We start from the raw sequence: 26,214 nt of genomic DNA, 5'->3' as shown, positions 1-26,214 counted from the left end.
GAGGAGGAAAAAGGAGAGAAGGAGGATGAGATAAGAAAGAGAATGCAGACAGTTTTGTGAATAAGTTTGACTCTGAAGAGAAAAAGGAGAAAGAGAAGTAATTATGTTGAGAGTTAGGATTGAAGAAGCCTCAAGCTGCTAATGGAGCAAGCAGAAACAGCCAGGAGAGAGGGAGAAGTGGAAGGTGCAGGATAAAAGGAGTGCCTACCTGAAAGGAAAGTGCTTTGAGAAGGCAGAAAAAATGTAATTAAAAATGCAGGATAAAGTGTTAGCCATGGACAAAGACAGGGTTCCTCAAGCTGAGAGGAGGCGAATCACGGTGTATATAGACGGTCCCACGTTTTAGACATCCTTGCCATATTGCTGATTAATGTCAAGATTATTGTCTACAAAACGTCTACTTGTTCTCCAATGGCAAATACAAGAATTACACACACAAGTCAATATGTGAGTAAATGTCAGAAAGGACTATACGGAAAGATGAGATTATGACAGAAGTTCAGAGAAAGAAGGAAGGACCTAGAACATTTGGGGACATTTTTGAAGAGGAACTGGATTTGATTTTGGTGAAATTTGGAGAGTTTGGAGGCAACAAACAGTTGATTTGTTCCAGAAAATTAGAGAGATATATTTGAGAGTCATCAGGACCCAAGTGGCATTGAATGGCAAATCTGTGCTATACAATCCAATAATTTTGACTTTTAATCTTCTACTTGCTTCCTGAATCCTACATCTTTACTGAGTACAATCTAGAAGGGTAACTTTCATGGCACTCCTGAATGTTTCTTTGTCTTGTATCCAAAGCATGTTCATCAAATTATGCCTCCAAAAATCTACATCTGTGGTAGTACTCTTTTTTTTTTTGAGGAAGATTAGCCCTGAGCTAACATCTACTGCCAATCCTCCTCTTTTTGCTGAGGAAGACTGGCCCTGAGCTAACATCCATGCTCATTCTCCTTTACTTTATATGTGGGACACCTGCCACAGCATGGCTTGCTAAGTGGTAGGTAGGTGTGCACCTGGGATCCCAACCAGCGAACCTGGGCCGCCAAAGTGGAACGTGCAAACTTAACCGCTGTGCCACCGGGCCGGCCCTGTGGTAGTATTCTTTTTAAATCAATTTTACAGCCATAAAGTCTTGAGGACCATTTTAATTTTTTATTTATAAAGTGGTACTGGGTAAACTTTGGCTGGATTCATATAGTAAGATCTGATTTTCTTTTCTCACAAATGCTTAAGAAAAGTCCCATAGTTTCAGGTTTCTAGAGGAGTTTTAGAAGAAATATCGTTTCTGAAATTTTAAAATATGCCAAAATTCTCTTGTTTTTCCTCGCATTTTTTTATGCTATAAGCAGGACTCCAGATATGGTCTGGTCAGTGTGGGACACAGCTGGATAGATATGATCTCCTGGTGTGGACTTGTATACGTGACCACAGTCAATGCTTACACTTGCTTTTGTTGGTAACTGAGTGACCCTCAAGCTCATTTTGAGCTTCTTCTCATCTAATCCCCTACGTCTTTTTTATCTGGACATCTTAAGAAGGAAGACAAAAGGGAAATAACTGCCTTAACCAAAGTTAAGATAGAATTATCGGCAAGCATCCGTGCGGTGCCTTAGACTTCAGAGCTGTTTGTGGGCACCTTCCTGGCCATTCCTCTCTCGCAGCCACAGGAAATGGAGGGAAGCATGTCACTCACTCAAGGGAAGGGTGTGCAGTCTCTTGGACTAATCCATTCAGATTCACAGAAGGGCTTCAAAGGGAGCTGAGGTATTGAGTTCTTGGATAATTTTCCAGGTTTGTCTACCTTATGCATAATGCTTTATTTGTTACTTTTGTGTGGCTGAAAATGAGAAGGATATAAAAAGGAAGAAAAAAATCCTCGCTTAATAGGCTCAGTCACCCAAATGATTCTACTGAAAGAAGCTTACAGAGCAACAGCTAACTAAAATTTGTTGATGAAAACAAATGACAACGTGTGACTTTTCACGACACTTAACTCGAATGATGCACTAAGAAATCAGTGGCCCCTGCTCTGTTCTGCAATTCTGAATTTGGAACAATCCCGAGATTCAGATAGTTAAACTGAGAGGACTAGTTCTGAACTATACTTTAGCTCTTGAGAATATTTGAGTCTTTTTCTTAATGCAAATGTTTGATCATTAGATCGTGTGCACTTCGTGAGGACCACATGTCTATTCCTTGTGCCCTCAGAGCCTCCATAAGCTGGGATCTCTAGCTGTCTTGTGCAGTCATGCCAACAGTGGGACTCCCTTTCTGGTTTTTCTTTTACACATTCTTTGTATTTCACAATTTTATTTCAGTCTTGACAGGAAATTTCAACTATTGAGTCTCTACTATGCAATAGTCACTGTCAACTGTTTTACATACATTATCTACCTTGATTTATACAACAATCTAAAATTACTATCATTATCCCCATTTAAGAGATAAGAAGACTGAGGCCCAGAGTGACCTCACTGACATCATACAGCTAGTGTGTTGAGACACATGGATTCAGCCAATGTCAGTCTGATATGAGTGGCAATGCTTTCCCACAACGTAATTATCACCTCTGTACTTATAAAGTACAGGAGTACCCTGTAACCTTATGAAGGGCCTCACATATCATTCCAAAGGAAGACAAAGTCTGTAAAGTGCTTGCCCATGAGGAGACAAGTTCAAACAAAAGAGAAAGAAAAACAAATCTGTGTGTGGAAAGTCAAATAAAAAACTGCAAACTCCTTGCCTATCAATAGGTAGCACCATAATTTGCATCATTTTCTTATGCCTAAAATCCACCACTACCCTCCACTGCCAAAATGTTCCACCCATTAATGTTTTGAAGTGTTTGAATCATACCTATCACTCAGGAAGTAAATTAAATCCAATTTTATTCTGAATGTGACCCTAAGAGCATGAATAAATATGCAAAGTCCCTCTGACGCCTAGGGTGCCTGGAGGCTACACACAGCCATCACCTGAGCTTGATTGACCCGTGCAGAGTTGGTTCTCACCACGTTTTCTTTTCTTTAAGAATTTCAAATTCATTGCCAAGATTTAAACATTAAGAAGTTTTGCATTAATATTCCAGCCTTGCCCCTGGTCTTACATTTGTGAATAGCGTAATTACCTGTTACTAATGGGTGTCACTGTCCTCTTTAGACAAGACACCCACTTTCTACTAGTCTTTCTCTCTCTCTCTTTTTTCTCTGACACTGAAGCTGTGTGTCAGGTTCCATTTATCATCTAACATAAAGCTAGTTTCACTCATTTTTATTACTTGCCTGGCCCCTGTAGGCATCTGAGTTTGTTTCTATAGCAGTAAACGACTTTGGAGAGAGGTTGCTTCTCCTTTTTTAAGTTTTTGGATAAAAAGTATTTTTGGTAATGTGCCTTGTATCATCAAACTAAATATGAAGTTTTTTCTCTGTTATTTGGAAGGGATTTTTATTTTTAGAGTGTTATTTGTATATTCCGATACTTTGACACAAGGGCCTCAAATAGGTGTAGACAAGAGGCCATGGTGTATGAGGGAGGCGGTAGTTAGCATGGACAGGCTTCAGAATCTACCATTTTCACCATAAGAATTAAAATGGAAAGAAATAAAATCCTATAGCAATATAGAGTTTCTTCAGGGGAGAATCTAGGTTTGGTCTCTATTTCACTTTGCTACTTGGAACTTACTTTGAAATGTCTGCTTGAACAGATTTTTGAAATGTGAAAACTCAAATTTTATTCTGTGGCTACGGATCACTTATAGATAGATATGCTTTTCAAATAGAAACAAAAGTCTTATTCCAGGTCCTTTGAATGGCCTCTAAGTACAGCCACTCAAATTTTAGAAATTTTAAATAATGGATAGTGCATTTCTTTACATTTTTGGTTAGTAGACCTATAGGGGTATGTGTACAGGTGAATATCTGATTTATTTATAACCAAGATGAATTGATATATTTTCCTCCAAAACTCCTGAGTTGGATGCCAAATCTTAACATTTAATTTTCCACAGTGTGCTGTGTAGTATAAGATCTCCAATGCAGAATCATAGCCGGTGCATAAAAAGATGAATTGACTTGCCTGAGGCCACGGAGTGTTTCAGGGACAAAGAGGAGAACTAAAATGAGTATCACCACTACTTTTGAACATTTACCATAGATCAGGCACCATGCTAAGTGACTGTATAATCTCATTTAATCCTCCCAATAACTCTGTGATGTAGACTTTATCTTAATTTTATCATTGAGAACTCTGGGGAATCTCAGAAATGAAATGATGTGCTCAAGCTAGGAACTGGGACCTGGGAGTCCAGAACAAATCTGTGTGCTTCTAAGGTCATGTCCTTAAATCAGTTTGTCACACTATTTCGTCCTTGCCGTCCCTCCCCAATTAATAATTTGGTATATTATTTTTCTTGTCTGTTAACTAGGAGCTGTAAATGGTATGTAATGATATGTAAATGATATATTTAATTTCATAATGATTTTAGGTGTTTTTGAGTATTTGTTGACTGCTTTGTGGCTACAGAGAAAGAGAGTCAATATGTATCTGCTCCTTTGTGTTCTTGTTATCAAATTGCTGCTTCATACACTTTCCCATAAATATTGGTGCCTGGTGCTGTGTCACCCAGTTCCCAAGTACAGGCAAAATGATCCATCCTGTGCTTGGCTGAGGCTTTGTGGTTGAAGAGTCCAACCCATTTGTGGGCAGTTCTTAGACTGCTTTGTATTGTTTCAGTTCAGCTGAGATTAACATATACATCTATCGCATCCTTGTAAATTTAGGCGTGGGATAGATACCAAGAATGTGACTTGGCCCCACCTTTAATGCCATGTGACCTTAGGTAAGTTATCTAATATCTCTGAGCCTCAGTTTCTTCATTTGTGAATGGCAATATTGGCACCCACTGCAGAGTGGCATTCTGTGGTAAAAAATATACTTATATATTTTTGGCTCAAAAGAGTTATTCATTCAATGCCAGTTTCTTACCTACATTTTTTTACTCTCATTTAAATGGTATGGTCCTTACCATAAGTCCAGAAACACTACTTAAAAAGAGGGGAAAAACAAGTAGTTTAACCCTATTCATTTTTAACTTTCTTATGAAAGGGTGACTAGTCAGTTTCCTATTTACGTAATTAGCAAAGACAAAGCCAGAGTCTACTAAGATCTTTAAAAGGTGGACCAAAATGAAAAGCAACAACCAGTAACTGTAAAGACTTGTTTTTACCTAGAGTTAAAAGGTGATAAGGAACACCCTAAGCTGATTAAAACCTGTTGGCAGGTGGGTGAAACAAGCCCTTGGAGTGATTTCAAGTGGGATTTATGATGCCCCTTTCCAGTTAGTTACTGAGATAGCCCATCTCTCTGGAAAGAGAGGAGAGGTTTAATGTGACATCAGCACAGCACTGGGCGGTGGGGTGCTCTCAGCTACAACAGGCAGCAGCAAGCTGTGTAAACTATCTGTTTCTGGAAACACTTAGAGAAGATGTAAAATCCACTTGTTTTGGGAAGCTGGCCATGAGTTTTGTAATTGGCATCCCAGCCTTTCACACATACTTATGAGATGAAAGGCCTTCTGTCAACCCTCTCCCCACCCCCACCCTGCTGCAACCACCCAAATCACTTTTGAAGAGAGGAGTCTTGGTAAAGAGTCACTAGATGATCCACATTTTCTCCCTTTTCTCTTAAATTTATGTTTTTCAGGACAAATGATACTGGCTTTCTTTCCTTCAAAGACCACTTGCCTGTCACTCAGATAGTTATCACTGATACCAACAGATCAAACTCAGAAGCTGCTTGGAGAATTGGTCCCTTGCGTTGCTATGGTGACCGTGAGTATTAAACGGAAAGGAGCTTTCTCTCTGCATTACATAAGCACAAGATGTTTCTATTCTTTTGTTCCTTTTCCTTGTAGTCTTCACCTAGTCTTGAAAATTACCCACATGCCCAATGCTTTCCTATACCTCATTCCAAAATGATGAACTATGCTTAAGGATTTTCTCATTTGCAGGACACTTCTGGAATGCGGTCTCATTTTATACAGAAGCCTCTTACCTCCACTTTCCTACCTTCCACGCGGAATTCAGCGCTGATATTTCCTTCTTTTTTAAAACCACGGCTTTATCTGGAGTTTTTCTGGAAAATCTTGGCATTAAAGACTTCATCCGACTTGAAATAAGCTGTAAGTGTCCTCATTAATGAAACTGATGTAGTTGCCCAACAGAAGTTTTAGCCTTATTTTTGCCACCAACAGCTAGTGCATATTTGTACTATGCAATTAATCTCACTGGATGTCTGTAAAATTAGCAGTGATGATTTCTAGATCCTCCTAATGTTTTTGTTTTATTATTACATATCAGTATTTAATCATTCTCTCTTCAAAATAGAGCATTCCCCCAATTCCCAGAGATACCTGTGATAATGTCCCTTATCTGATCTACAAGTAGTTCTTACTTGTGACTTTAAGCTTCCACACACAACTTTTCCATTACAAATTCCATGGAAAGCCGAAAGTGTTATTATTATGCATTTATTCATATTTGGGTTCTACTTCTTTGTTGTACTTTTGCTCCGAAAGTAATTTCCTAAGTTACTTCCCACCACAAGGAGCGTGTGACTACCAAAAAGAATTCCCATGTTTTCTCTACCTCTTCACCGTGAACAGTGGTGTATCTAATGAGTTTGATGCCAAGATGTGGGTCATTTTTCAACATCCCATCTCCTATATACAAGTTATATTCAGTAATAATCACAAAGTTGAATGAAAAACAGAAATGCAGATGATGAAATACTCTGTTATTGAACTTTTATATGTAATCATGCAAAAAGAAATACTCCAGTACAGGGGCCAGCCCAGTGATGTAGTGATTAAATTCATGCATTCTGCTTTGGTAGCCTGGGGTTCGCGGGTTCAGATCCTGGGTGCGGACCTATACACTACTCATCAAACTATGCTGTGGTGACATCCTACATTAAAAAAAAAAAAAAATGTAGAGGGAGATTAGCACAGATGTTGGTTCAGGGACAGTCTTCCTCAAGAAAAGAAAAAAATAGAGGGAGATTGGCAAGAGATGCTAACTCTGGGCCAATCTTCCTCACACACACACACACAAAATCTAGTACAAAAAAGAAAAGATAATATAATACTTTTTAATTACATTAGTTCATTTTTTTATAAAAAGAGAATAAACATACCTACATATTGATTTGTTCTGGTAAAAGCAATAACATTAAAATACATGTTCACCAGACTTCTGCAAATTTGTCAATGATTTCATCAAAATTGATTTTCTTTGCATGTTTGTGTTCAAAAGAGAATATAATCAGATTTGTCCATCTACTCTCATATTGATCAAAGGATGCTTTTTATTAATTTTAAAATATTTTTTCACATTAAGCAATGGATATATAAATTTTAGGAAGGTTTTAAATATAAGGATGAGTCTGTTAGAGATTCATCCAAATTCTATTTTACAATAAATTCAAATTGCCATACTGTCCTTGTGGTTTCTTTTCAGGATCAATTCTAGCAATTTTCAAATATTTCTGCAATCAAAAAAATTCACTAAAATATTTTCACCAGAAAAATCCATCATAGATTACTATTCTATTTGGTAAAAATCACAGAGTTCCTAAGGGCTTGAAGTTGCTTGAGCTCTCTTTGGGTGCAATTTGTGTCTACAACCCCTGTGTTACTACACATTCATGCATTTCAATGGTAAATTTGAGTTAAACAGTGATAGCACAGTAATTGTAAAAGTGAAAAATCAGAATTTGAGCTCTTACTCTTAAAAACAAATATGTATATTTGAATGTGCATGTTTAGAAGCCAATGGTATACATCTGGAGCTCTCTATATTAACTTCCCTCTTGAATATAATATTTATTATGTGGTAAGTAATAAAATGCGCTATTTGAAGCTTACATATACGTTATTAAAAATTCATACTAACATCAGCATTTGTTGGAACTTAGACCAACAAAAGTTTTTTTAGTGGAGGAATGTTTTATCACTGATGTTTGCAATTGTTGGTACGTGGCAATAATAAAAAAAAATCTACTGCTAGCTGCTTTTGCTAGTCTTCTGGTTCTCCGCACTCAGTGGACCCCTTAGTTCTTATGCACAGGCTGGACTGTTCCCACCGTCTCACCCTTGTCATACCCATGGCTATGAGGACTCCTGTTTGTCATTAGGTGTCTCATTTACCTGTAACTAAAGGTATGTTTTCTATAGTTTGATTAAGGCAGTTGACCATATTACAATAATGATGTGGCTGCATGAAATACTCTTGAAAGCACACGCAATGTCTTGGCAAAGGAAACTTGGCAATCTGAGAGTGCAGAAAAGAAGACAAAAGGGCTGGTGGGAGGCACAAGGATCCTGAATATCACCAAGCAGCTAAGTGTTTCTTTTGCAGTTAATGCAATACCTACAAGGAAAGAGATCTCTTTAATTGGTAGTCTTAACCTCCTTTTACTCCAACGATTTAGACTATTAATGGGAGGAAGCTCTTGTGGCTTTAGTGTGAAATAAGATACCTCATACCTAACTTGGCTGCGCTCTGAAAACCTGGAGTTGATGCCAACATTTTCATAATATGGATATAATAACCTTATTGTAAATTTAATAAAAACCAGGCCCCAAGGTCTTTTGATTCATTAAAACAGCAGCAAATGTCATGACATGTTATCACAAGGTAATGAGCAAAGATTTGGTGTTAATTACGTTTTGATGTCCAATTTGTTTGTACTTCCTGGTACTATATTTTGTCCTTTGAATTGTACAAAAATATTTTAAATGCAGGTGATATTAAATTTGATGAAAATTTGTAATACATTGATGTAATTGGTTGGTATATGCTATTTCACCAGATTGGAGAACATGTACTTTTCAAAACAAGAAGGTTTTATATAAAAAATTTTAAAATACAAGGCCTCATATTTTCCAAAATATTTTGTTTTATTATTATTTTTTAAAAGGAACAAAAACAAATGGGAGGGATCTTGCTTTCTTGTTAATAGCTGCATTCATCCTATGCCTTTTATGCAGATGGAACTTTCCCCCAAAGGGTTCATAGCAAGATATTTCTACACATCAGCTACTTAGAAAGGAAATGGCCTTTAAACAGATGTGGTGGCTCAGAGTAAATTTCTCTCCCATCCCCAAGGAGTGTTTCTCTATAACTATCTGAGCAGAAGCTTCCAAAGTTTGATATATACAAATTGTTGGAATGGGAACAAGAAGTTTCCATGAAATTTTCAATCCATTTCCCTCTGGGTCACTTCCAACTACAACATTTGAATTTTTTAGCCTTGAGATGAGTCTGTATTCTATGAAAAGCAAAACATTTCACTATGTCCTCAAGTCTTAGTGGATGTGTTTCAAATGAGACTTAGAAAAAAATTAGCTATTTTGACAATTATCTCACAATGGCTACGAGGATAGAAATAGATATTTTGGAACAGATGAGGGGGAACAGAAGGAAATGGCGTAGAGGAAAGAGTTCAATGTGGATACAAATTTCTGTTCTTCTAAGTCTAATTGTGAACAAATTCTTCACCCCTTCAGTGCTTATTTATGCAAAATGGGATTCGTGACACCCCTATACCAACCAGATGTATTTGGCTGCAGTTAAAAGAAAACTCAATCTGAACTGGTAGACGCAAGGATGGGAATTCACTGGTACTGGGACATGTGACTAAGTTCAGAATTGGTGGGACACTTTATTTCATGTTGGATTCAGTAGTTTAACAATGTTGTCATCAGTTTAATTTATTTCTCTCTCTGCTCTGACTTCTGAATATTTACTTAGGTCTAAGGTTAGCTCTCTCAAGGGAGAGCTACATTACAGCTGGTGGGAAATCACTTCCTTGACATCTGTTCATGCAATCCTCCTGATATGCAGCACATCTGACCACCTATGAACCAATGGCTCTGGCCAGGAAAGTAAAGATTGCAGCTTGCTTTTTCCAGGGCCTACCCTTACACCCAGCAAGAAGGCTAACTTTCCATAAAGCCTGTAGGGAGAAAAAATAACTTTCCCTCTAAACTTCTGAATTCTTGACTGAGACCCCTGTAGCAAATGACAGACTAACAAGAGAAAAACAAACAGAAGTTTATTAACATGTATACCTCATGTACACATGGGAGATACCCAGAGAAAAATGAGGAACTCAGAGAGGTGGCTTAGAACTCCAGCTTATATAGCATTTTCAACAATGAACAATAAATTTATGGAGGAATGATAGGACAAAGAAGGAAGTTTTAGGCTTCCAAGGGCTGAGATAAGTACTATTTAGTAAAGTTTGTCATGTAGATTCTTCTGGTACCATCTCCATGCTGATAGAATCTACATTGTCTTCAGGTGATTTACTTTTGTTCTCTTGGTAGAGAGAGGAGAAGGGACTTCTTTGAAAATGTGAATCCTGCTTTTAGACAAATAGGAGGAGGACAGGGAGTTTCCTTATCTCAGCTTTTCCTCAATTGTCTTTAGCTCAAAATAATCCTTATGCTAAAGTGGCATATTTTGGGGTGGCAGATTGTGCTAACCTTCAAGACCATGGGAAAAGTGAAGGAGGTATAGATAATATACACACAAACACACGCACACATATATGTGCACAGACAGAGAAAGAGATTGATTTGAGTTCTGAATATTACCAAATGAGATGCTAATTTAAAGATACAATTCTCAGATCCTCAGGAATAGTAAAAATGAATGCTAATAATAATTCCTTTTACACTAAATTGTTAAGTTAAAAAGTCTAATTAGACACTGTACTAAATGCTTTACATTCATTATTTCATTTTATTTTCAAACAATCCTATCTATGATCATCAAGATATTGTACTACAATTTTCATTGTTTAACTCACAGTCCAATATGCAGGTGAGGAACATGAGCCTAGAGAAGGTAAGTGCTGTGCTCAGAGTCACAAAGCTAGTAAGATTCAGAATCCTGGCTTTAAGCAGGCCTCTCTGTTCATTAGAGCAACCCCCTACTCTGCTTTGCAAATCTGCCTCAAGAATAAATAATGTTAGGACTCAAAAGAAAATGGAATTATCTTTCCCCATGTTTTGAGGCATAGGACATTCAGAAACTCCTGGAAATTTTATAGAAATCTCTACATACTTTTTTTTTGGAGATAGGAATCACAGCTGCCATTAGATTCTCAAAGAGTTCATGTCTCCAAAAAAGTTCAATAATATTTCATTTAGTGCATATTTCTCATTTCAAAGATGAATACATGGAAAGTCAGAGAGGTTCAATAACTACATTGAGGCTGTGCAACTTCTTCTCTATTCCACAAATGGTCACTGACATCTCTTGCACCCTGTCATGGAGTAGGGGTGAGAACACAGAAATGGGGTCTCAGTTTTGTCTTCATGAAGCTCACGTCTGAGTGCTGCAAGCAGTAGTGCTGTGTAGATCCTACAGAGAATTCTCTATGGGGCACAGTGGTCGATTCTTCCTGCCAAGGTCAGCAATATTATACAGGAGCCTTTCCTTAGTGAAGGCTTCTTCTCGTCTTCTGGGAATACTTGGTAGACACTTTCTTACGCATATGGCATTTTCCTCCACTTAACATGCCCACTCTTTGTCAATCTTCTCAAAAGTACACTGTGAGCTCATTTTGTTTCATTCATCTCTGCATTCTCAGTGACTAGCACAGGGCCTGGCTTGGTAAAAACTCACTAAAAAGCTAAAGAGACTCCTCAGCTTTGTCTTGAACCATAAGAGTAGAAAATGAGGGGAGGTATTTATTAGGTGGTGGAAGAAGAGGCCAGAGGGTAAATTCATGGTAGAGCTAATGCTGCCACAGACCCTCTGGCCTTCCCATTCAGGATCATTGGGTTACACCCATCCCTCCAGCAAGGGAGAGGTAGCTTACGTTTGACTCACATGTCCTGTCCACAAAGTCACTAGCCATTGTTGGATGTATCATGCACTTACATTTTTTTTCATTCAATGTATCCGGGCACCTGTATTATATATTCTAGTTTTGACTGCCCAAGGAGACTGCATAGGTTTCGAGATTAGAGGTTTAGTCATAAGAAAAGTAGGTAAACAGTGAGCTCTGGAGGTACATCACCTGGGGTTAAATCCTGGCTCTGTCCCATCTGGGTTGGAACAACGTATTAGCTATCTGCGGCGCAGTTCCTTCATCTGTAAAATATTACCTGTCTCATAATGTTGTAGTGAGACTTAAGTGAATTGATTCATGAAGAATCTTTAGCAGAGTGCTTTGCTATTGGTAAGCACTCAACAAATAATAGCTATTATTACTGCATTTCACTGATTCTCCCCCAGTTCTAGGAGGACTGGGTGGAATATAGTGGGTCTTTAATACTGACTTAAATAAAATTTAAAAAAATTTTAAAAGATTCTCCAAGGAAACTAATACCTTGGTATAAAACTAAAAAAACACTCTAAAGAAAATTACAAAATTGCATTGGTATGTGCAGTGTAACAATGTTTTAGTGAATGAAGCTTTAATTTAATGAGAGCTTCCTGTACACAAGGCTGGGTGCTAACTGCTGGTGTCCAATAAATGAAGTGTTCATCGAGAATTTGCAGACTGGTTGGGGAGACAGACCATAAACAGATCATTATACGATGGGTGATAAATGTTGGAGCAGAGAGATGCACAGACAGGAAATCTAACATGAAGGTGGGGGTGGCAGGGAGTGGTGAGCAGACGGCGGTGCAGTGAGCTTCCCACAAAGATGTGCTGTCTGAGTGGAACTTAATATCCACCCGACCGGCGGCACAGGAAGTCTTTTAGCAAAATCTTGAACCTTCCTTCCCTCCAGTTCTCGCCAATCTTTACCTGTGTTCTGTTGAGAGAAATAAATGTAGGGCCCAGTCTCTATCAGTAAGTGTTTATTTGATCTCAAGATGTGCAAGGTTGCAAGGTGGCCTCGGTGACTTGAATAAGAACTAAGGAAAGGCTCAAAGGGCCGCCTTCACTCTTATTCAACTTTTTAATTATTGGACCCAATTTTTCCCCTTCAGTTCTGCTTCCTGTAATGCATGGGTTTATAAACCAAAGCCAATTTACCTGGCTTGGTGAACCATACTAATATGCTAATAATAACAATAGTTATGACTTACTGAGCATATCCTATGCACCAGGCACAGTTCTGAGAACTTCATCAAGATTAATTTGTAAACAACCGTATGGTAGGTACTGTTTTTATTCCCATTTTGCAAATGAGAAAACTGAGGAGTGACTAGATAGAAAACTTGCTTAGGTCCCAGAGTCCATGCTCTCAAATTCCATTTTTAAGGCCTCTACCTATTGTGTCTCCTTAAAGTCAGGGCTCACATTCACTAGAATGCAAAACAATTTAAGCTCTCAGAGTTACTTGAAATTCCACATATTAGGGGCTTCTTATATTGAAGCTGACTTTGTGTTAGGGATTAAAGGCTGGAAAAGAAAGGTCCTGAGTGACGTTTGGTATTGCTGATAATTCAGATCTGGCAGTTGGTGACTATGTCAAATAAAATACTCATGCCCTGTTTTGGGAGTAAAGGCAAGGTGCCTAGCCCAGGGTGCTGAGGAGGAAGGGAAGATCTGGCATATGAAGGCTCCAGTCACTGGAAGGGGACCGTCTTCTCCTCAACCTCAATTTACAATTTACCTCTCCACTTCCTTCAGATTTAGAACACGCTAATATAATAATGAAAGATAGAAATTTTCTCTTTTCTTAATAGAGAAAAATGGTGAAGAATTCTACTTTTGGAGTCGGATTCTGCTTGCGGTCTCAGAAATTTTGAGCAAATTATTTATACTTCTCTGAACTTTAATTTGTCATCCATGAAATGGGAATAAAAATGACGCCTTTCTCATAGAGTTGTTTTGAAGTCTAAAATGAGAGAATCCATAGTCAGTGCTTAGTACAGTGTCTGGCAGGGTTTCTGCTACTGCAACTTCTGTCTCTCTTTGAATGGTTATACCACCACTGCCGTCACCACCACTACCACATTACCATCACCACCATCATCACTACCATATCACTACTAGCATCATCACCATCATCACCACCACCACCATCAGCACCACCACCACCATTGACACCATCACTATCATTACTACCTTCACCACTACCACCATTACCACCACCACTACCACCATCATCATCATCATCCTGGGTATTCTTACCCCTGACTGACTACCGCTGGCTTCTATGTTCTATAGATCCTTATAGAGGGGCAGAAAGAGTAATGGAAGGAGCCCAGTGTGGGGCAGGAGGCTTAGGTTTGATTCTAGGCATGCCAGTTGCAACAATGTCTCTTTGGACAAGGCACTTAAACTTTCTGAGCCTTCTTTTTTTTAAAGTGATGGTATTAGTGTGAATGCTTGTATCACATGTATTAACGAAATAACATGGAGGAGAAAAGACGATCACTGGACTTTCCAGGGTGTAGATCTTTTTCCTGCAAGGGTGGAGCTGCCTAGCCAACTTAATATCTGTGAACGTCTAGGAGGACACAGTTGAAGCCAGAACAGATCCAAAAAACCCAGAACCTTGGCACTGATGCATGTTTATCAGATAAGCGTTGAAGGCCCTTGTCCCTGTCCTATTTCCTGAATTCTTATGATGAGGACCAATTGGGCCAAATAAAAGAAGTTGAGATTTACTATTTGGTTGTTGTTACTATTAATGACAATTTTAGTACTGAAGGGATTTCAACAGAAATCCTCTCTACCTGACTATTGACTTGCAATCATTTATACTCTTCATTCAGGATACACTTGTGCCCTAAATGCACTGATGACTCCCTTCATCCTTCTTCCTGTTTCCCTTTTTGGTTTCAGCTCCTTCCGAGATCACTTTTGCCATAGATGTAGGCAATGGCCCTGTAGAGCTTGTAGTCCAGTCTCCATCTCTTCTGAATGACAACCAATGGCATTACGTCCGGGCTGAGAGGAACCTGAAGGAGACCTCGCTCCAGGTGGACAGCCTCCCAAGGATGACCAAGGAGACTTCGGAGGAGGGACATTTCCGATTGCAGCTGAATAGCCAGTTGTTTGTAGGTAGGGGACATCTTAAGGTGCCCTTTGTGGTAAAATCCCTACAATACTACTGTGTGACCAGGCCTAAGGAAAATTGGTTTTTTTTTTTTATTTTAGACCTGGGAAATTTTTAAAATATGTCATAAAGTGTATAATTATAAATTTAATTTTACAAATTCTTCCTTTCTAACTTCATTATCCACAGCAATAAAAGATTATGCCACACTTTAGCAAATTTTGAAGTGGTCTCAGACTCCTTTTGTGTATTTTCTCCTTGTACATATGATCTTCAGATGTCCAGAGACCTCTATTATTTTTCATCCTTATAATCAAAATCTATTCTTAGAAAAAGGCTATATTAGCTATTTACACCTTAGTAGGTGTCAACTATAAGTCGATGGGCCATCCTTCACTCTTCTTAGTGATACCTGGCTCTTGATAACTATTGATAAGAGTGAAATAAAATATGTTACACTATCTCAAAGGGATTCCAGTCATTAATAATATGGTGGGGTAAGGAATTATTGTTTTGTAAATTGGGGACTTCTTTGATGTTTCTTGAAATCACTTCACTTAGTGGCTCCCTTACACTTGCACAGAAAAGCAGCCCTGATCCTGGAGCAGATGTTTCTCCATGGCCATTCCCTCTGTGACACTCAGAATCAGCCTTTAGGCAAGTTGTGCATCTGAACTGGCTGCCACTGCTGCTAGTGGAGACTGGAAAAGTTCAGATGTCATTCACTGAGTCATTAATTAATTAATGAATTCCATAAATAGTCACTGAGCACCTAAAAGAAGTCAGACGCCTTGTTGAATGGTAGGGATTGAAAGATCAATTGTGTAATGTCACTACTTTTCATGCAGCTCGCAGTTGCATGTGTTGTGGGTGTGTGTGAGAGACAGGAATGAATTTAGCCACATTAATCCAGTGAGGAAAGATCACCTTTGTAGCCATAATTTAGAAAGAGTTTTTTGAAAGTGGATTAAGCAGGACTTGTAAAGCTTTAAAGTACAAAATAGAGCTGAAGATGTTAGGGATATTGTAATATTATCAAAGCAAAGAGGCTGCTCTTATTTAAAACTTGAAGTTCAGATGCTTGGAACAGTGATATAAGTAAGTGTCAAAACTTGCCAGTCAACCCAGATTTAGTTTTCTTTCCTTATTTGTGTTACCAACTCTTACACTAAATGGCTTTACTGCTAGTAATGGAATGTCATCAGCAGTCAATAGATGTTTCTTCCCTGCGCCTTTAAATTTGAGTTTGCGTAATTTTTACCTCTGAGGAAAGAAAGTGGTCACTAAAAGCCCACTAGCTAAAAGAAGAGAGGTAACAGAACATGTCATAGTCTCTCTTCTCAGCAGGAATCACATTTCTTTCCTCATCTGTCATGTTTTACATATCCAGCAGAAGCTGAGATATAAGTGATTAAAAGCATTTTTATATTACAAGGCATTTACATAATTAATAACCTACATAAGTGATATGATTTACTCTTAAAAATATTTTTTTAATTTATATTGCTGTTTTACTTCTATTTAAACATCGCATTTTATCTCTTGAAGAAGTTTGCTAGTCATCAGGATTTAATATCTTTTTTGGTGGAATCAATTCAAGTAGTTTGCAATTTTCATAAATTATATTCCATGCCAAAGTTTAATTTATCTTCAGGCAGTACTTATGAATCTTTCTGGCTGAAAGGTGTATATAAAGATGGAATAATTTTTTTATCCTTTCATGCAAATTTCATGTAGCTATGAAATTATCATATGGCCTGAATATGTGATCAACTTTGCACAAGTCAGAAGGGAAAAGAAGCAGCTGTGTTTCATGGCAAGTTTTTATCTCCAGACTTCTCAGTCAAATTGATCACCAATGCAATGAGTTGTAAGAGCATGTCGATGGGTCTGGAGAAGATATCTTGCGGGAGCTGGAGCCAAGGTCAGCTGCAGTGAGAGCACCTGCCTCTGTTATATTTCTCTCCAATAAGTTCTAGCTCAGATGTTACCCTGCTTTATTGAATGTCTTAATGGACTTGAAGAGGCAACACTGCTGTTGGAGGTCATTTTAGTCTCTTGGTTTGAATTTTGTTGTTTAGCGTTCAGCAATATGCCCGTTTCGAAATGTCAGGTGGCCAAAAAAGCTGAAGTCCCAATATTTCCATTTTGTATAATCCAGTGGTTCCAAAAAAAAAAAAAAAAAACACTTCTACTTAGGTATATCAACCAAAATGAAGAATTACATTCCCTATCATTTAGAAATTTAGCGACACTGGATATTTATATTTGTGAGGCAGAAAAAGATATCACTGGTGTGTACTTCTTTACTGGGATAGATTGAATGTGGCAGTACTTAAATATTAATTTGGATATGTCTGTCTAGATACCTTTAGGCACGGAAGGATCTTTCAATCGAAGCAGAGCACTATTCAGCGTTGTAATTGCCGGCATAGTTGCTGTGCTCATGAATGCATCCTGAGTACCAGGAACAAGTTGAATTTTAGAAAAGGATATACCTCTTAGTCCTGCCCCTGTCCCTGAAATGGGACAGGCTGAAGTGCTGATACATGAGTCAATGCATGCTGGATTCCCAGAATCAATATTTTGACTTTAGACTTTTATCATCGTGATAGTTAGGGACATTTGCATCCATGCTATCTCGCTGGCCACATTTCTTTAACAGAGTAGGAGAAACTTCCTAACATACAACTTCTGAAATGTATGCTGCAAGCTTGTGGTTGTCTCATCTTTGAAACTCTGAGAGGTATCACCCCTCTGCTTTGCTGTTTTCTACTAGTGTGCCCATCAATATGAATATGAGGCAGGAGAAATCCAAGAACCAGCATCCATTACTGAAAGTGAACTGAAGAGATCTGGGTGTGTATTCCACCCAGGCTGTGGGAACTTGGTAGAAAAACAACTAACATAAGTATACTCATCATCTTTATCTTCAGAATGAAAATGAAGAGTCTAGGAACTGATTGTTTACTACTTGAGGATCAGCTATGTCCATGTATGTATTAGGAATGATGATCCTAATCCTTATCCTCATGCTCATGTGTATGCAACAGCAAGGAAAATGGCTCATTCTCCCCCAAACTGACATTACATCTTTCCAAGTATGTTGCAAGTATAGCATGGACATTTTGTGAAGATGTGGGCCAGCAAGTCTCATTTTTGTGTGACTGTACTTCCTTCTTACTTTTTTCTGTCTTTCATGAACCATTTTTTTGGCCCAGCTGCTTTATTTGTGTCAAAACAGATTGAAGTTACTCCCAACTTAAAACTCCTTGGCGAAAATACTACACTGACTTGATAAATCATAAAGTTGAAGACATCCCCAAAAATGCTGCCTCCAGGCTGGTAGGGAATTATTATTCCTATTTTCAGTGAAGCATGTCAAACTTGATGAGGTCAGTGATGCAGCAAGGCAAAGCAGTGTGCGTTAACTTTGTGCTCTGACACTTCATAAACTGGTACTCTGTGGCAAAATGCAACCTCGTAGCTGAGTGGCCACAGAGTTTCTCCGTGGAATAGTCACTTATATTTCTGCTTGTGAATGCCTTATGAGAATGGCTTTCCCGATGCTGGCCAGTAGATTTTTCTACTTGAGAAGATATAGTGTGTCTCATGGCATAAGAGGAGGTATACATCCTTTTCACATTAAGAAATGACTGGAAATCACCTTTTGGCATATTTAGTACATAAAGCTATTGAGCATGGAGGATGATACTTATTATCTCAATAGTGAAACATAGAAATTTATGATTATAATGTCTCACTTACCCAAAAAGTTTATTTTTCAAAGTTAAATAATGTCAAGAATACTTGAATCATTTTTCTTAGTGAAAGAATTAATACATGATTTTTTATATTCTCCATAATAATTAAATAAGTGAAATTGTTCTGATTAGTTGAGAAGATAGTAGAGACCTCAGAATGCTGGCAGGCAAGCCCTATGAATACTTTGCTTCATTGCTGCATAGCAAGTACCTAGAGGAGCATCCAGTAGCAGCTCAATAATTGCTTCTACAATGAAAAACACAATGAAGCAGCATCACCTGGTTCCTCATGCCTTTTCCTCCCCCAAGACCACTGCTCCACCAAATCAGATTCTTATAGTTTGAAAGTGTTTTGGAAGAACATTGGTTCTATATTTGTATTCACAGAAATGAAGAATTAAACCACCCTTTGGCAAATCATTGTCTCTTCTTGAAGATGTTGACAGTTGAATACATTTAACTCATGACAATCGCCCATGTTAGTGTTCTCTGCCCCCTAATATTCCAGAAACTGTTTTGAAATATTTATCTACAGCCTCTTATGTTTTAATTGAAGCTGATTTCATCATATAGTGGTCTGCATTGGATTGATAATGGGCAATTGAAGGAGAATGTAGAGTTCTCTTGTTTGGTTTTTGTTGTTGTTGTTGTTGTTACCTTTGGCAAAACATACTGAGTCATACTCTCATTTTTATTTTTTTTATTTATTTATTTTTTTAATTTTTATTTTTTTCGGATGTACATCATATTTCAAATTCTGGATACATTACATCATGTTCACCACCCGAACACTAATTATAGTGCATCCCCTCACATGTGACCCTAATAACCCCTTCCCCTTCCCCCTGCCCCCTTCCCCAATGGTAACCACCAGTCCAATCTCCAATGCTATGTGTTTTTTTTTTTTTTCTGTCATTTTAATCTTCTACTTATGAGTGAGATCATATGGTATTTGACTTTCTCCCTCTGACTTATGTCACTCAGCATAATACCCTCAAGGCCATCCATGTTGTCACAAATGGCTGGATTTCATCATTTCTCATGGCTGAGTAGTAGTCCATCGCGTATAAATACCACATCTTCTTTATCCATTCGTCCCTTGATGGGCACCTAGGTTGCTTCCAAGTATTGGCTATTGTGGATAATGCTGCAATGAACGTAGGGGTGCAAGTAACTTTATGCCTTTGTGTTTTCAAGTTCTTTGGATAAATACCCAGCAGTGGGATAGCTGGATCATATGGTAGATCTATCCTTAATTTTCTGAGGATACTCCAAACTGCTTTCCATAGTGGCTGCACCAGTTTGCACTGCCACCAGCAGTGAACAAGGGTTCTCTTCTCTCCACACCCTCTCCAACATTTGTTGTTCCCTGTCTTGTTAATTATAGCCATTCTGACTGGAGTGAGGTGATACCTCATTGTAGTTTTGATTTGCATTTCCCTGATAGCTAATGATGTTGAGCATCTTTTCATATACCTGTCGGCCACCTGTATATCTTCTTTGGAGGAATCTCTGTTCAGATCTTTTGCCCATTTTCTAATTGTATTGTTGGTTTATTTGTTGTTGAGCTGTATGAGTTCTTTGTATATTTTGGATATTAACCCCTTATCTGATATGTGGTTTGCAAATATCTTTTCCCAATTGTTAGGCTGTCTTTTTGTTTTGTTGATGGTTTCCTTTGCTGTGCAGAAGCTTTTTAGTTTGATGTAGTCCCATTTGTTCATTTTTTCTTTTGTTTCCCTTGCCTGGTCACACATGGGACTTGAAAATATGCTGCTCAGACCAATGTCATAGAGCGTACTGCCTATGTTTTCTTCTAGAAGTCTCATGGTTTCGGGTCTTACATTCAAGTCTTTAATCCATTTTGAGTTGATTTTTGTGCATGGTGTAAGGGAATGGTCTACTTTCACTCTTTTGCATGTGGCTGTCCAGTTTTCCCAACACCATTTATTGAAGAGACTCTCCTTTCTCCATCGTATTCTCTTGGCTCCCTTGTTGAATGTTTGCTGTCCATAAATGTGTGGGTTTACTTCTGGGCTCTCAATTTTGTTCCATTGATCTGTGTGTCTGTTTTTGTGCCAGTACCATGCCGTTTTGGTTAGTATGGGTTTGGAGTATAATTTGAAATTGGGCAGTGTGATACCTCCAGCTTTGTTCTTTTTTCTTAGGAATCCTTTGGCTATTCAGGGTCTTTTGTTGTTCCATATAAATTTTAGGATTCTTTGTTCTATTTCTGTAAAAAATGTTGTTGGAACTTTGATAGGGATTGCGTTGAATTAGAATAGATTGCGTTGAATAGATTGCTTTAGGAAGTATGGACATTTTAACAATGTTAATTCTTCCAATCCAAGAGCACAGAATATCTTTCCATTTCTTTGTGTCCTCTTCGATTTCTTTCAACAATGTTTTATAGTTTTCGGTGTACAGATCTTTCACCTCTTTCGTTAAGTTTATTCCTAGGTATTTTATTCTTTTTGTTGCAATTGTAAATGGGATTGTATTCTTAATTTCTATTTCTGCTACTTCGTTGTTAGCGTATAGAAATGCAACAGATTTTTGTACATTGATTTTGTATCCCGCAACTTGACTGTATCCCTTTATTATTTCTAGAAGTTTTTTAGTGGACTCTAGAGTTTTCTAGATATAAAATCATGTCATCTGCAAAGAGTGACGGTTTCACTTCTTCTTTTCTAATGTGGATCCCTTTTATTTCTTTTTCTTGTCTGATAGCTCTGGCTAGGACTTCCAATACTATGTTAAATAAGAGTGTTGACAGTGGGCATCCTTGTCTGGTTCCTGTTCTTAGAGGGATAGCTTTCAGGTTTTCTCCATTGTGAATGATATTTGCTGTGGGTTTGTCATATATGGCCTATATTATGTTGAGGTATTTTCCTTCTATACCCAATTTATTTAGAGTTTTTATCATAAACGGATGCTGTATCTTGTCAAATGCTTTCTCTGCATCTATTGAGATGATCATGTGATTTTTATTCTTCATTTTGTTAATGCAGTGTATCACGTTGATAGATTTGTGGATGTTGAACCATCCCTGCATCCCCGGAATGAAACCCACTTGATCATGATGTATGATCTTTTTAATGTATTGTTGTATTCGATTTGCTAGTATTTTGTTGAGGATTTTTGCATTGATGTTCATCAGTGATATTGGCCTGTAATTTTCTTTTTTTGTGTTGTCCTTGTCTGGTTTTGGTATCAGGATAATGTTTGCTTCATAGAAGGAGTTAGGAAGCCTCCCCTCCTCTTCAATTTTTTGGAAGAGTTTGACAAGGATAGGTATTAAGTCTTCTTTGAATATTTGGCAGAATTCACCAGGGAAGCCATCTGGTCCTGGACTTTTATTTTTTGGGAGATTTTTAATTGCTGTTTCGATCTCCTTACTGGTGATTGGTCTATTCAAATTTTCTACATCTTCTTGGTCCAGTTTTGGAAGGTTGTATGTTTCTAAGAATTTATCCATTTCTTCTAGATTATCCAATTTGTTGGCGTATAGCTTTTCATAGTATTCTCTTATTATCTTTTGTATTTCTGAGGTGTCCGTTGTAATCTCTCCTCTTTCGTTTCTGATTTTATTTATTTGAGCCTACTCTCTTTTTTTCTTGGTGAGTCTAGCTAAAGGTTTGTCAGTTTTGTTTATCTTTTCGAAGAACCGCCTCTTGGTTTCATTACTTTTTTCTATTGTTTTTTTAGTCTCTATTTCATTTATTTCTGCTGTGATTTTTATTATTTCCTTCCTTCTGCTGATTTGGGGCTTTGTTTGTTGTTCTTTTTCCAGTATCTTTAGGTGCACTTTTAGATTGTCTATTTGGGATTTTTATTCTTTGTTGAGGTAGGCCTGAATTGCTATAAACGTCCCTCGTAGAAGCGCTTTTGCTGTATCCCACAGATTTTGGCATGTCGTGTTTTCATTTTCATTTGTCTCCAGGAATTTTTTTATTTCTTCTTTGATTTCTTCATTGACCCAATCATTGTTCGGTAGCATTTTGTTCAATCTCCACATTTTTGTGGCTTTTCTGGTTTTCTTTCTGTAGTTGATTTCCAGTTTCATACCTTTGTGGTCAGAAAAGATGCATGGTATTATTTCGATCTTCTTAAATTTATTGAGACTTGTTTTGTGGCCTAATATGTGATCAATCCTGGAGAATGTTCTGTGGGCCTTTGAAAAGAATGTGTATTCTGCGGTTTTTGGATGGAATGTTCTGTATATATCTTCTAAGTCCATCTGGTCTAATGTGTCCTTTAAGGCGAGTGTTTCCTTATTGATCTTCTGTTTGGATGATCTATCCATTGGTGTAAGTGGAGAGTTAAAGTCTCCTACTACTATTGTGTTACTGTCTATTTCTCCTCTTATGCCTGTTAATAATTGCTTTATATATTTAGGTGCTCCTATGTTGGGTGTGTAGATATTTACAAGTGTTATATTTTCTTGTTGGATTGTTCCCTTTATCATTATGCATTGCCCGTCGTTGTCTCTTATTACAGTTTTTGATTTAAAGTCTATTTTGTCTGATATAAGTATTGCTACCCCCACTTTCTTTTCTTTGCCATTTGCATGGAATATCTTTTTCCATCCTTTCACTTTCAGTTTGTGGGTGTCTGCAGGTCTGAAGTGTGTCTCTTGTATGCAGCATATACATGGATCTTGTTTTTTTATCCAGTTGGTCACCCTATGGCATTTGATTGGAGCATTTACTCCATTGACATTTAAAGTAGCTATTGATAAATATGTATTTATTGCCATTTTGTCACTTTTTCTTTTTTTGGGGTGTTTTAGTAGTTCTTCTCAGTTCCTTTCTTTTTCTCTTGCTCTCTTCACTTGTGGTTTGATGGCTATCTTTAGTAATATGTTTGATTTCTTTTGTCTTACTTTTTTTCCTGCTTGTTATAGGTTTCTGGTTTGTGGTTACCATGAGGATCCTATTTAATATACTATGCATATAACAGTCTATATTGAGTAGACAGACTCTTTAGCTTCACCTCTTTCTAAAAGCTCTACTTTTCACTCCCCTCCTCCCACATTATATGTTTTTCACATCATATATAGTCTTTTGTTTAATGTGTGTATATCCATTACCCTCCTATCATTGAAATAGGTAATTTTAGTACATTTGTCTTTTTACCTTCACATTACCTTCACAGGTAGTTGTTCTGCTGCCTTTACTATACTTTTACCTTACAAGTGATTTTATTGCCTGTTTTCTCTTGTTGTTGTTTTGGGTTTTTTTGATATTTTTTTTTCTTTTATCTCTATTTGTGGTTATTACTTTCCCACTTAAATAAGTCCCTTCAGCATTCCTTGTAGAACTGGTTTCTTGGTGATAAACTCCTTTAATTTTTGCTTGTCTGGGAAGCTCTTTTTCTCGCCTTCCATTCTGAATGACAACCTTGATGGATAGAGTATTCTTGGTTGTAGGTTTTTTCCTTTTAGCACTTCAAATATGTTGTGCCATTCTCTTCTCGCTTGTAGGGTCTCGGCTGAGAAGTCTGCTGGCAGCCTGAGGGGCTTCCCTTTATATGTCACTTGCGGCCTTTCTCTTGCTGTTTTTAGGATTCTCTCTTTGTCTTTAATTTTAGACATTTTGATTATAATATGTCTTGGTGTGGGCCTCTTTGGGCTTCTCTTGTTTGGAGCTCTCTGTGCTTCCTAAACTTGGATGTCTGTTTCCTTCCTCAGGTGAGGAAAATTTTCCTCTGTTATTTTGACAAATAAATTTTCTGGCCCTTTGTCTCTCTCTTCTCCTTCTGGGACCCCTATAATGTTAGCACGCTTGATATTGTCCCAGAGTTCCCTTACACTATTCTCATTCTGTCTGATTCTTTTTTCTATTTTCTGTTCTGCTTGGATGACTTCCTCTAGTCTTTCGCCTAGCTCGCTGATCCGTTCTTCTGCTTCCTCTAATCTGCTATTGACTCCCTCTAGTGAATTTCTCATTTCAAGTATTATATTCTTCATTTCTGATTGGTTCTTTTTTATATCTTCTAATTCTTTGCTGATATGCTCACTGTGTTCATCCATTCTTCTCTGCATATCTGTGAGCATCCTCATTATATTTTGTTTGAATTCCTTGTCAAGGAGGTCGCTAGTTTCTGTTTCACTTAGTTCTGTTTCTGGTGTTTTGTAGTGTTCCCTTGCTTGGAAAGTATTCCTTTGCCTCCTCATTATGCCTCTTTCTCTGTGTTATTTTCTTTGTACTAGGTGAGTCGGCTATGTCTCCTGATCTTAGAGAAGTGGCCTTATGTATGAGATGCCTTATGAGGCCCAGCAGTGTGCTTCCCTCTCATCACCAGACCATAAGAACCAGGAGTGACCCCTTTGTGGGCTACTTGTGTCCTTCTGCTGTGTCAGGGTTGCTCCCACTGCAGGTACCCAGGGAGTCTGATCTTTCCTTCCCTGGCCATCTGTTTGTAAATCTGGTTTGGAGGGGCCTCAGCTCTGTTGGCTACAAAGTCTATTAGCACACTCTTATTGCAAATGTCCTCTTAATTGGGTTGGTACTCAGTGTAGCTGGTTGCTAGGCTCAGGGGCATACAGTTGTGATAGGCCAACAAGGCTGCTGTCAGTTCTCTTAGGAGTGCAGCTGAGTGGGGCTAGCCCTTGGCATGGAGGCACTCAGTTGTTTCAGGCTTTGGAAGGTGCAGCTGATCCTTTTTATGGCTATTTGTGAAGCACAAGTCTTCTGCCACTGATAAGCCTCACCCCTCTCTGGACCACATACACTGTCAACACAGTCCTGGTTCGTGCACACTTCTCAACCCCCTGGAGTATACCCCACTGCCACACTGCAGAGGCCCCCACCTCTGCCCCAATGGCCCCAACAGTTCACCTGGTCCTCACACAGACCCTGCCCCACAGAGGCAGACACCCTTGCCTGCCTGTAGAGGATCAAGGCACTCAGTCAATGCAGGCTGAAAAGTAGCCTGAGGGCTTGCTGTTAGGTGGGGTCAGTCCCTAGGGTGGGTTGCCTGTCCTGGCTGAACTGGATTAAATCTGTGCTCTAGTGGTGTGGCAGACCCCTGGGCTAACAGCCCAAGGGACGCACCTCAATGGCCCTCAAGGGTGACCATATCAGCAGGCCTGGACCAGCTCAGAACAACGGCCCCCACCAATGTCTCAGTCTCAGGAGAGGATCCTCCTCTCACCAAGATGCCCCCAGAGCCCACCAGGTGAGTCTGGTTTCACCAAAGGACAGTCAGCCTTCTCTCTGGTGATTTTAGGTTGCTGCAATGAGTGAGTTTGTGCGTGGGCCCTTTAAGACCTGGATCTTTTCGGCTTTCGGCTGATAGCTTTTCTGGGGTGTCCTTGCTGCAGTCAATAGCCAGCAAAGCCAGACAGTAAGACGCCCATCTCAGTTGGGTTGAGTCTGAAGGATGGTTATAGCAGTATTGCCCCCG

At 38.5% G+C, this 26,214-nt stretch overlaps 1 protein-coding gene across 2 annotated transcripts in view; it reads left to right on the top strand.

Moving 5' to 3' along the window:
* The window catches only part of CNTNAP5 (contactin associated protein family member 5), a 769,999-nt gene that overhangs the window by 632,288 nt on the left and 111,497 nt on the right, over window positions 1–26,214 (top strand). Inside the window, exons 15-17 of one of the 2 annotated variants that reach the window (XM_070581024.1) lie at window positions 5,707–5,834; window positions 6,014–6,184; window positions 14,827–15,045. In XM_070581024.1, coding sequence (XP_070437125.1) covers window positions 5,707–5,834; window positions 6,014–6,184; window positions 14,827–15,045 — 518 coding nt within the window. The remainder of the gene's footprint in view (window positions 1–5,706; window positions 5,835–6,013; window positions 6,185–14,826; window positions 15,046–26,214) is intronic. The other variant, XM_070581025.1, reaches the window with a different exon arrangement.

The sequence above is a fragment of the Equus przewalskii genome, chromosome 17, assembly GCF_037783145.1.
Source record: "Equus przewalskii isolate Varuska chromosome 17, EquPr2, whole genome shotgun sequence".
Taxonomy (NCBI): domain Eukaryota; kingdom Metazoa; phylum Chordata; class Mammalia; order Perissodactyla; family Equidae; genus Equus; species Equus przewalskii.
The sequence above is the reverse complement of the archived record's forward strand: the minus strand, read 5'-3'. Positions and strand labels throughout refer to the sequence as shown.